Here is an 11,376-nt window from a genome sequence, read left to right as displayed (position 1 = left end):
GGGATAACACGTTACATTGATTATCAGGCCTGCCTCCATGGCTGCTCCTGGCTGTGAGTTTCTCAGACTTACCTTCTTTTTGATGATCGTCAGCGTTTTTTGTTTTGTTTTTAACTTTCTACTGTGCTTTGGGTGAAAGTTTAGAGAGCAAATTGGTTTTCTCGTGAAAATTCAGTCACATTTTAATTTTATGACATTGATTGGAACCCCCACCCCCAATATAACAGCATTCTTCCCACTTGTACCTTGTTTCCCATCCATGTGTCCATCCTACCCCTTTCAGCCTCAGAACTTTATCCCCGGTGAACGGTGCCGATCGTTAGGCTGAGAGCTGAGTCGCGGGACTGAGTTCAGTTCAGGCTTGCTGGGTAGCTACAGGCTGTGGTCCCGAGGCGCCATCAGTCTCGATCAGATCAGTGAGCTAGACGGTTTGATTATTTGACCTTGACCTTGGGTAGGTACTTGTCAGATAGAATGTAGGATACCCTTCTGCTTGGATGTTTTTAGCTTTCTTCATGATTAGATTGGCGTTAGGAGTTTTTACAAAGGTAATCACAGAGCTAAATACTATTTCCATCACATCATATCAAGGGTACGGTTATAGATTGACTTTTGACCCACCAAAATATGTTTCAACTTGGCTGGGACATGATTCTCAGCATTGTGTGGTTGTCCCACATTTTGTGGTTTCGTGTAATTATCTCCATTTTGTGATGGGTTGTAAATATTTGCATCTGTATTTTAATGAGGCAGGATCACACCTTCACTCAAATTTCACCCTTCCACAAATCACCACCCTTACTCAAGTCACAGGAACCCTGGTGTGTCACTGTGAGAAGCTGGACTGTGAGACACAAGGTTGGCAGATTGAAACCACCAACCGCCCCACAAGAAAACAGCAGCACTTTCTACTCCCATTAGCAGTTACAGGCCCGGAAACTCCCAAGGGCAGCTGTACCCTATCCTATGGGGTCCTTGTGAGTAGCATGAACTTGATGGCAGGGAATGAGGGTGACTTGAGTTGCATCTTTTATAAGAAATAAAAGGAGAGGAAAGTGAGCAGAGAGGTGAAGAACTTCAGTACTATTAAAGAAAAATAACTAGGGACAAAATGTATGGCTTGGGCCCAGGACCCCGCCGGGTCCCTATGCTGAGAACCTCCTAGACCCAAGAGAAGATTATTTAGCCAACACAAACGGAGATCTCCAAGGACTACTGGGCCCACAGATGCTGAAAGGAGACAAGGGCCTTACCCTAGAGCCAGTACTATGAATGCAGACGTCAAGCCTCCTAAACTGTAGGAAAATAAATTTCTATTTGTTAAAGCCATTTACATTTGATATTTCTGGTATAATAGCCCTAGATAACTAGTACAGGTATGTACTGGCAACATGACTTGTGACTCTGGATATCAACCTTGATCACTTGACTGAAGTAGTAATTTTCAGGTTTCCCCACTGTAAAATTATTTCCCTCTTCCACCCACCTTTCCGTACTGTGCTCTTTTCCAAGAAGTCCCTATATGCTTAAGTGTTGGTTGCATATAGGGAGTTATGCTTTTCTTCATTTAGGATGGAGTACCTATATAATTTATTTGGAATTAGATATTTGCCTCTTCTCCCCTATTTATTCAATCAGTTATATCAGTATTGACTTGTGGATATTTATTTATACTTTAGGTTATAATCCAGTACTGAACTCACTCCTCATTTATCAACATGTTTAGTGTCCAAAAAACAGGTCATTATTTAAAACGCAGCGTTATGTGGAATTCGAAGTTAACCACATTGGCTCAAAAAATGGAAGATAACTGCATTGTCTTACCAAACTGCCAAGTTACATCATTACATAACTGACAACCACTGAGAACCATGGCTCCGCCATGTTACATAACTAACCATTACAGCCAGCATTAGCTGGGATTTGTTACTGTCTTATGCACTTCACTAATGCCCCAAATAGTTATACAATAGATTTTTTTTACTACTGCCATAATACAAATGTCATAGAAGCAGATAGTTGGTAAGTGAGGAGTGGGTGTATTTTATTTTATTGCTCAGGTTGTTCCAGCTTTGGGCACTGGAAATTCTCTCAGTTGGCTTTCTTCTTATAAATCTAATTCAGTGGCGTTACCCCCCATTCTAACGGCCTCTTCCTGGTCTCTCATGATTAATGACAAGAGGCAGAGTTCAGTTCAGTAGAAGGAAAGAAACTTTCCAATCATTAGAATTAACCACTGTAAAGTGGACTTCCTGGGGAGAGAATGGCACCCTGTCTTTGGGAAAAGCCATCAGATGTTTGACGGTATTTAGAAGGGAGACCTGCACTGGGGGCGTTTGGAGCTACAAGACCTTCGATGTTTCTTCCAAATTCAAGATTCTCTTCCTTTACATAGTGTTCAAAAGATCACTTTAGCTGTAATCTCTCTTTCCCTCTGTTGACAGTGAGATTGGTGACTCATCTCTGGCCCCGCTGTGCCTGACTCTGCCGTGCTCATGGCAGAACCTTTGAAAATCAATACACTGATCAGATTGGTGCTTCATTGAATGTGGAAGGTAAGTCAGAGAAAGAAAGAAAAAGGCCGAGTGAGGAGATGCAGATGATGATAAACAGTAAATTATTTTAGGAATATAGGGACGTTTTGTCCGAGAGAGGACTCACTCTCCATTGCGCCATCACGGTACTCTCTCTCAGCTGTTTACCCTGCTGGGAAACGCCTCATCCCTGTTTATATCACCAGCAACGAAAACCCTGCCTGACATTGTGCTTTCTCAGTCAAAAGGTGTTAAATGACACTGCTGTCAAGGTCCCCGGAGACAGGAATGGGTATCTTACGGTTCCTGAGCTGCTTCTCTATTGTACTGTACCTGTTTCTGTTCGTTTTGTCTTTCTCAGGTTTCCCTCCCCGGGTCTCTGAAGACCCAGGGCCCCTCCACCATGGCCAGCCGGGGTGGGGGCCGGGGTCGTGGCCGGGGCCAGTTGACATTCAACATGGAGGCCGTGGGCATTGGGAAAGGAGATACTTTGCCCCCGCCTACCCTGCAGCCTGCTCCACTCTTCCCTGTGAGTGTCGCCCCGAGACATCCCTGCACCCCTCTATGAGCCCCGGGTTCCTCCTGGGCCATCATTAAACTGTCCGCACCTTGCCGCTCCCTGTGTAGTCTCCCAGCTCACGTGGGATGTTTTCCAGGGAAGGAACTTCCTACCCTTACTTGTCACCTCCCGGGTTCCCTAGCTTTTAGAATTCTTTGTCCCTCCTGCTCATTCTGTACAGGCCAGTTCTCAGTGGTGACCTGATCACTCTCCCTGCCTCCTTAGCCCTTAGAGTTCCGCCCGGTGCCTCTGCCCTCGGGAGAGGAAGGGGAGTACGTCTTGGCACTGAAGCAGGAGCTGCGAGGAGCCATGAGACAACTCCCCTACTTCATCCGGCCGGCTGTCCCCAAGCGAGGTCAGTTGACATGTTAGCATCATGTTCCGAGTGCCTCTCATGGGCACTGTGCTCAGCCTCAGTGGTAGCCCCAGGAACCCCCGAAGGCACAAGGAGCTCCCAGCCTGACAGGAGAGATGTCATGGAGAGCCTCGCATTTGGCATGCAGTGCAGTAGTCAGCATGTGTCTGGAGTCTCACCCCTATCTTGGACAAGTGGGGAGTATTTGATGCTTGTTTCACAAGTATAAATGGGGGGTGGTGGTGAATGAAAACATGTAGCAACCTGTGGCTAATGGCCACCAGCCAATCAGACAGATGGGACCGGGGCTGGGTCTTTGAGAACCGCTGCCCAGGAAAATATAGTTAGTAGGTGGTCAGGAGGGAGCGCACTCGGAGGCTCCGGGTGGTGGCTGTTTCCTAGCGAGTGTGGAAGTGCAGTGTATTGACCTCCCTGTCTTCCCACTGAGGACACTGTTGTCCCTTTGAACGCGAGGCTGAGAGCGAGTAACGATAGGAAAGTCACCCTTTTACCATGGACCTCAGAGAAGACGAGAGCACTGGCTTCTTGCCCTCGGTGTCCTTTCCACTGCATTGTGTTAACTCTCGAGGAAGCCATCCTTGGGGGCCAAGGGAGGGAGAGGAGAAAGCTGTTCTAACTTCGGGTGGGGCAGTGGTGGTTCAGTGGTCGGACTCTACCTTTCCTGCTGGGCATGCAGGGTTAGCCACCAGGCGTCTCAGGGGAGCCGTGCACCGTGCTGTGATGCTAACCAGGTTTCCGCTAGAGCAGATCACTGATGGAAATCCTGTGGCTCCCAACCATGTGAGTTGGGGCAGCTCGATCAGCAGCAGCTAACCACAGCAGCAGAATATTTTCTCCTGTAACAGACTACCTCTCCAGCTAGCCTAAGGAAGAAGACGAAGAAGACTTTTTTAATTCTGTAGAGTCACTATGAGTCCGAATTCACTAGATGGCAGCGGGTTTTGTTGTCATTTGGGGTGTAAAGGGGGCTGTTAACAATTGTCTGAAAGGGTCATACTGAAGCTGACCCCCGGGGCTCCGGGCGTGGGGTTGGAGGACAGACAGTTCTTGAGTGTTGGAAGACCCGGACCCTGGAGAACAGAGCTGCTACAGGGCTCTGGAGGGTAAAGATTTGACTCTTGGCTTCTGACCCTCAGATGTGGAGCGCTACTCAGACAAGTACCAGATGTCAGGGCCCATTGACAACGCCATCGACTGGAACCCTGGTAGGTGGTGGCGCCTGTCAAAGCCGGAGGCGCCTCAAGCCACAAGTCGCTCCTCTAACCCAAGCCCTCCCTCGACCAGTGTCGGAACCAGAGCCCTTGCTGTGCAACATGTTCCTAAACACTCCCAGGCATTGCCTGGAAAAAACCTTTTCAGTTACCTCCACCCCCCACCCCTCCCACCCCTGGGAGGCATCCACGCTACAGTTTTGTTCCCACCCTTACCTTACCCACCCCTTCCTTTCAAGCCACTTTTCCTTCAGAGGAGAACCCAGGTAGAGCCCCACTGACATCCACCTGTTCCCAATTCCCAGACTGGCGTCGCCTACCTCGGGAGCTAAAGATCCGGGTGCGGAAGCTGCAGAAGGAACGTGAGTGTGTGTGGGAACAAAGAGGGCTCTTCCCCTCATCCGTGGGGAGGCTGGTGGCAGTCGCGTCTGCTTTCCTAATGGTGGCGCTGGTGGGTGAGAGGAACTGCAGTTCAACTGCACCAGCCACTCCTTGGGAGAAAGAGCAGGGTGGAGGGAGGGTGGGTGGAAAGCGGGAACCGATCACAGGGATCTACATGTAACCTCCTCCCTGGGGGATGGACAGCAGAAAAGCGGGTGAAGGGAGACCTCGGACAGTGTAAGATATGACAAAATAATGATTTATAAATGATCAAGGGTTCATGAGGGAGGGGTGAGTGGGGAGGGAGGGGGAAAATGAGGAGCTGATACCAAGGGCTCAAGTAGAAAGTAAATGTTTTGAGAATGATGAGGGCAACGAATGTACAAATGTGCTTTACATAATTGATGTATGTATGGATTGTGGTAAGAGTTGTATGAACCCCCAATAAAATGATTTTAAAAAAAAGATGTACAGCAGTGGTTCTCAACCTGTGGGTCAAGACCCCTCTGAAGATCAAACCATGTTTCGAATGATCTTAGGAACCAAGACACTGCTGTCTCGGGGCGGGGCGGCCCACGTGCAGACATGCCCACATAGGAATACCCGGTGTGAAGACTTCCCCATGCTACATCATGCTTCAAGACAAATATCTCATTTATTTGTCATTAGAAATAAATATTTCACAATATATAATTACATATTGTTTTGTGATTCATCATGATGCTTTAATTATGCTCAATTTGTAACAGTGAAAATACATCCTGCATATCAGATATTTACATGACGATTCATAACAGGAGCAAAATTACAGTGATGAAGTAGCAACGAAGATAATTTTATGCTTGGGGGTCCCCACAACGTGATGAAGTGTATTAAAGGGTCGCAGCGTCAGGAAGGTTGAGAACCACTGATTTACAGCCTCAGAAGCCTTATGTAGGCTCCTTATGAGTCAGAACCCAGCTCGGTGGCAGTCGATTTTGTTGTTGTTGTTTGATTGTGGATTTTTGTTTGTTTTCAAACCCAGCTGTCTAAATGTTGGGAGAAATAGGCGGCTTTCTACTCCTGTGAAGAGTTGTAGTCTCAGAAACCCGCAGGGGCAGTTCTACTCTGCCCTGTAGGGTCGCTGTGAGTCCCTGCAGGGAGTTGGCTGGGGTGGGTGTAAATGTTGTGGGTGTCCCGGTGTCCGCATGAGGGCAGCAGAGGGACGCAGCCAGGGCACGAGGGTGGGGCAGAGGCTCCTGGGGCCTTTGGTTCAGGCTTGGTTTCGGTTCCCCACTAGGGACTCCTGTTTTACTTCCTAAGAGGTCCCCTGAGGCTCCAGAAGATAAGGCGGCAACCATACAGAAACTGGAGGTGAGGAAGACCCTGCGTGAGGACCGTTCCCTCCCCTCTGACCCATGAGCGTGTCAGTCGTTCCCTCTGGGAGTGACCCCGGGTGTCTGTCCCTGCTTCTCTCCACATAAGACCCTGGAGAAAAAGGAGGAGGAAGTGACTTCAGAGGAAGATGAGGAGAAAGAAGAAGAAGAGGAGAAGGAAGAGGAGGAAGAAGAGGAATATGACGAGGAGGAACACGAGGAGGTGAAGGACACTTCTTCCAGCCTGGACTCCCCTCCCTTCCCCTAAACTCAGGAGTTCAACAGCCTTTCCATCAGGGATTATTTTCCTTACAGGGTTGGAGGGCCAAAGAAAATGGTGCTCCCCCACCCCCACCCCCACACCCCCATACACCCTGCCCCACTTCATTTCCCCCAGGTTATTGCCACCTGAAACTCAGGTATGCTGAAGCAGTGGCCTTGGTGGTATAGTGGTTACTCACTGGACTGTGCTCCACACGGTCAGCAGTTCAAAAGCACCAGGTGCTCCGCAGGGGAAGCGGGCTTTCTGCTGCTGTGTTACAATCTTGGAAATTCTTAGGGTCAGTTCTACCCTGCAAAACAGGGTTGCTATGAGTTGGCGCTGACTTGATAGCAGTGGGTGTGTTTGGTTTTTACACTGAAGTAGTGCTGCTAAGTGACCCACTCCAAGTCCGAGGAAGGCAGAGAAGTGTTTATGTAGAAGGTCCACCGGCGAGGAGACCACAGCAGTGCCAGACAGACTCTGTGGTGTCCTGTCGGAAGTCGGACTGCTTAGAGAAGGTGCTCCATTAGCTTTGGGACGCGTACTTTGGAGAGTCGTGTATGGATGTTTGACCTCACGTTTCAGGGTAGCCAGGGACACAACTGTTGACCCTGAGCAAGCCGACCGAACCGTAAAGTCTGTGACGTCTTAGGCCAGTCTCAGGAAGCCTTTGTTGGCTAACTAGCTAGCAGGGCCTAGCTTTTCATCGTTCACAGGTTAGTAAAAGAAGACAACATTCTTTGGCCCCTTTAGGTGGCCATCCCATCCAACCTGTGCTTCTGAGCGACGGGGCACGTTGTAAAACCTGTCAGAGAGACTGCGTTCAGTACATCAGCTTAGGTTAACTGCATTTTGTAAGGGAGATTTTTCTCACTACGCTAAGTAACATAACTTGGGTTACATTTCTCTCAACACTGAGCTTCGACAGAAAAGAGCAGCTCACGCCTGGAGGTGTTATACCAAGGAAGGGCCTGGGCCCTGGGAAGGATGACCGTCATGCCTGTCATGCCTGACTTTCACCTCTTGGTGCCCTTGTAGGAAACAGACTACATCATGTCGTATTTTGACAACGGAGAAGACTTTGGGGGTGACAGTGATGACAACATGGATGAGGCTATATACTGAAGACGGACGCAACCACTCCAGAGCTTACTCTCTGGATCAGAGGTGCAGAGAATGACCCTGGCCAGCGGGTTTGTGGATAAGCAAGGCCACGTCCTCTGGCTCTTCTCGAGAGTCCAGATAACCAGCTTGGCCCTGGTTAGGCAGGAGGGGAGGTGACAGCTAGCTCTCTTCTCCCTCCCCCCCTCCACCTGTGTACCACCTCTCTGCCTTGTGCAAAAGGCAAAGGACCAAAACCCTCATTGTCCCTAACAAAGGCAGGACGGACACTCAGAAGAAAGCCCTGGGGTGGTTCCCTGTCTGGACATGTCTTCCCATTTGTAGAGCTAATTGGGGTGGGAGTAGGGCAGTTGTATATATTTGAATAAAATGTTTGTATCTGTCTTCCTGCCCCTGAGGAGAGAAGGCTGGAGGAGCAGAGGGGCTTCGGCTTGCTGAGACATTAACTCTTCCCTTACCTGACAGAATCCAGTGAGACTCACTGGAGGCCGCAGCCTTTCCCCCACCCCACAGGGAGACCGACACCCCAATCTAGCCCTGCTGGGACAGGGGCAGGAACTCGTCCACAGAGCCGCACGGAGGGAGGCGGGACACGGAGAACAGCCCCAGCCCCGCGGGAAGGCAGCAGGCCGGCTGGTCTGAGCCCTCGCTCCTCAGGCGGCTGTCTCTGTTCACACATGTGGACGGGCCACAGGCACTCTCTTTCCCACACTTGACCTTGTCCTTGTTTACAAGGAATCATGACAGCTATTTTTGTGGTGCGAGTCAAGAAAGCCAGGTGCAGGGAGAGAGAGAGAAGGGAGGAAGTGCTGACTCTTCAGCACACTCACCCCCATCCAGCCCACACCCCAGTTGTAAAGATTTATTGGTACCGAGGAACCCTGCACGTCCCATTGCCACCTGCCTCCGAAGAGGTATGTGACTGCGTTGCACTTTCTCTTTTGCTTTTTCCCTTGGTGGAATCCAGTTTGCTTTTCATTCCCTTCTCGGCCTTCTCTGGTGGGGGTGGGGGTGGCAGTGTTGTCTGACAGGAAGTAAAGTGGGTGGGGAGGAGGGGTGTGACTTGGGGACACTCACAAGCTCGCAGAGATGCTTTCTCACCCACACAGCTCTCCCTTGGGTGAGGTCACTTCCCTAGGCTCTGATTGGCTTCTGAGGAAGCCCCAGAGGAGCTGATTGGCTCCAGCCCCTTGACATGCAGCAGTCACGGGCAATCCTCGTGTCCAGAACCAGGAAGCGGGCTCACGTTATGGGGGTGCTAACATAGGGACTCCAGCCCTGTTGGAGTGGAGTGGTAAGTGGTTAAGATAGAAGCCCCCTAGAGAACAGAGAAAGGAATTGGACTAGAGAGAGAACATTCCAGAGAGATTGAGCAATCCGTGAGGATGGCTAGGTTTCCTTTTCTAGCTCTTGGTCGTGTTTATGTGAATGCAGGCGGGGGAGGGGCCAGGGGACATGTCATTGGGGGATTACCATGGTCTTGCTTCAGGCCCCGCTGGCAGCCAGGGAGAAATCGCCAAGAAACAACAGTAAAAGACATTGAAAAGTCTCCCTTTGCCCTTCTCTCCTCCGCTTGCCGACATGCTCATAGACTTGTGCGTGCTAATCCAAACCCTGTCCACCAAACCCTGTCTGTGCCTGTGTTGGGGCTACCCTCTAAATCCCACCTAGAGCAGGCCTAGAACATACAAAAAAACACCACCCATTACCATTGAGTCCATGCAGACGCACAGTGGCCCTATAGAGGGTTTTCAAGTCTGTAAATAAGCCTCATTTTTCTCCTGAGAAGCAGCTGATGGATTTAAACCACCACTTTGATGTATCAGTCTAACATTTAGCTAACAGTGACACTAGGGCTCCTTAGAATCTTAGAAGACTGGAAAAAATAAACCCCCCCTAAACAAGAGACAGTAGAGGGTGCTTGAACCACATCCCTGTCCCCTACCTACACACACACACACCTCCTTTGCCCACGAAACTGCAGAAAGGGGGACAAAGGTTGGAATGACCACTTGGGATCAGTTGTCCTGCCTCAAAGACAAAGTGTCAGAGAGATCAGACTATTGGAGGACTGTGCCTTGCCTGGCTTCCTGCCGCTCCTGGCAGGTGATCTTGCTAAACAAAGCCAGAGAGGCGGGACCCAGCTGCTTCCCCAAATGCCAGAGCAGTTCCAGGCATGTGCTAGACAGTTTCCACTGACCTCTCCCCTACTTTCCATAGGCACCCTTAGGCAGGCTGAGTCTTAGCAGCCCCAGGAAACAGGCTCCTATTCCCTCTGGAAGACCACCTGGGGGGAAATTGAGGACGTAGGCTCTGCTTGCAAACATTTACAGGAGGCGCACATGGTCCTTGCTCAGTTCTGTGCTTCACACCTGCTGGAACTTGCTTCCCTGGACCAGATTGCTCCCTCAGCCTGAGCTGAGCTGGACAAAAACCCTGACCGTCCCTACTCTACATTTCATCTCCGGCTTACTGATCCCCTCCCACCTTGGGTAGGAAGCTTGGGAACAGTGTGGTCTGAACTTCGACGTAGGGATTGAGTGATTGAAGGAAGACAGAATGGAAGCTTGGGGGCAGCATGCAGTGTAAAAGATTAGGAGAAGGGAGCGAAGAAAATTGGAGGCTCAGCGGGCAAGAGGATACAGCAATAGGCCATCCCTGGTTTGATGAGAAAAAGACAGTCCTCATATATACCTGAGTTCATTTTTATTGCCATTTGAGATTTGAAAGGAAGCACAGGTGTGATGTTGGTGTTGGTGAAGAACCAAGCCTAAGGGGAGCACTCCAACCTCCACTGGAGTGGCCAGGGCTGAGGGCAAGGCCGTCCTCATGGTCCAGGTTTCACCACGCCAGCATTGTGCCCTGTGGAAGGCGTGCCACGCCTCCGAGCCTCAATTCCCCCTGCGTGAAGCAAAGTGGAATTCAGTGTCAATTAGGAGACCTTCCAGCTCTCAGACAATGGGGCTGATGTGGATCCACAGTCCACATCGTTCTGAGAACAAAGGTCAGAGCATGTCCGGTTTTTGCTGAAGTGATTTCACCCGCTGGATTTTCCCACCTTATTTTCAGCCTGGGCCGCCTAAGGATAACCGCAGGCGTCTAGCCAGTCGTTTCCAAGAACCCACTCAGACCTAAGTGGCAATTGGATCAGTAAGTTCATCCGCAAGCAAGTACCCCTGCAACAGAGCTCAAAGTCAGACTCCACCAACCAAATTTGTAATCAAGCAGGCCTCCAGGAAGTTTCTGAGGAAAGGGCAGGTGGGGCAGTTCCACTCCACCTTTGCTCCCTCATCATGCCTGGCCCTGACAAGAGAACAAAACAGGAATAGCGTGCAGGCAGGAATAGCCAGTGAGCTAATCAGGCCAGCCGAGTGGTGAATCCTTCGCCACTGCCCTGTTCCCTACTGAGGCCGACCTTTGCCCCCAGGTCATTCTGGCACCAGAAAGGCAGAAACAAGGAGTCCTGCTTCCGTGTGTCATCCTGAAAGGCTTCTGCCTTGTTCCTAACCAGGCTTCATTTGTCTGTTCGAATCCTCAAGGGCAGGGAGGTTGCCCCACCCCAGCCCCATGGAAATC

The 11,376-nt window shown here is 50.3% G+C and overlaps 1 protein-coding gene across 3 annotated transcripts in view; it reads left to right on the top strand.

Moving 5' to 3' along the window:
- The window catches only part of POLR3GL (RNA polymerase III subunit GL), a 25,065-nt gene extending 16,881 nt beyond the window's left edge, over window positions 1–8,184 (top strand). For all 3 annotated transcript variants that reach the window (XM_045283747.1, XM_045283746.1, XM_045283744.1), the window contains exons 2-9: window positions 2,445–2,555; window positions 2,896–3,063; window positions 3,319–3,448; window positions 4,606–4,674; window positions 4,986–5,042; window positions 6,341–6,414; window positions 6,526–6,639; window positions 7,717–8,184. In XM_045283747.1, coding sequence (XP_045139682.1) covers window positions 2,547–2,555; window positions 2,896–3,063; window positions 3,319–3,448; window positions 4,606–4,674; window positions 4,986–5,042; window positions 6,341–6,414; window positions 6,526–6,639; window positions 7,717–7,803 — 708 coding nt within the window. In that variant the 5' untranslated portion in view covers window positions 2,445–2,546 and the 3' untranslated portion in view covers window positions 7,804–8,184. The remainder of the gene's footprint in view (window positions 1–2,444; window positions 2,556–2,895; window positions 3,064–3,318; window positions 3,449–4,605; window positions 4,675–4,985; window positions 5,043–6,340; window positions 6,415–6,525; window positions 6,640–7,716) is intronic.
- The last annotated feature ends 3,192 nt before the right edge of the window (window positions 8,185–11,376 follow it).

Source organism: Echinops telfairi, unplaced genomic scaffold (assembly GCF_000313985.2).
Source record: "Echinops telfairi isolate 266 unplaced genomic scaffold, ASM31398v2 ScPeMD7_7466;HRSCAF=8504, whole genome shotgun sequence".
NCBI classification, from domain to species: domain Eukaryota; kingdom Metazoa; phylum Chordata; class Mammalia; order Afrosoricida; family Tenrecidae; genus Echinops; species Echinops telfairi.
Note: the sequence above shows the minus strand (reverse complement) of the source record. Positions and strands in the feature narration are given on the sequence as shown.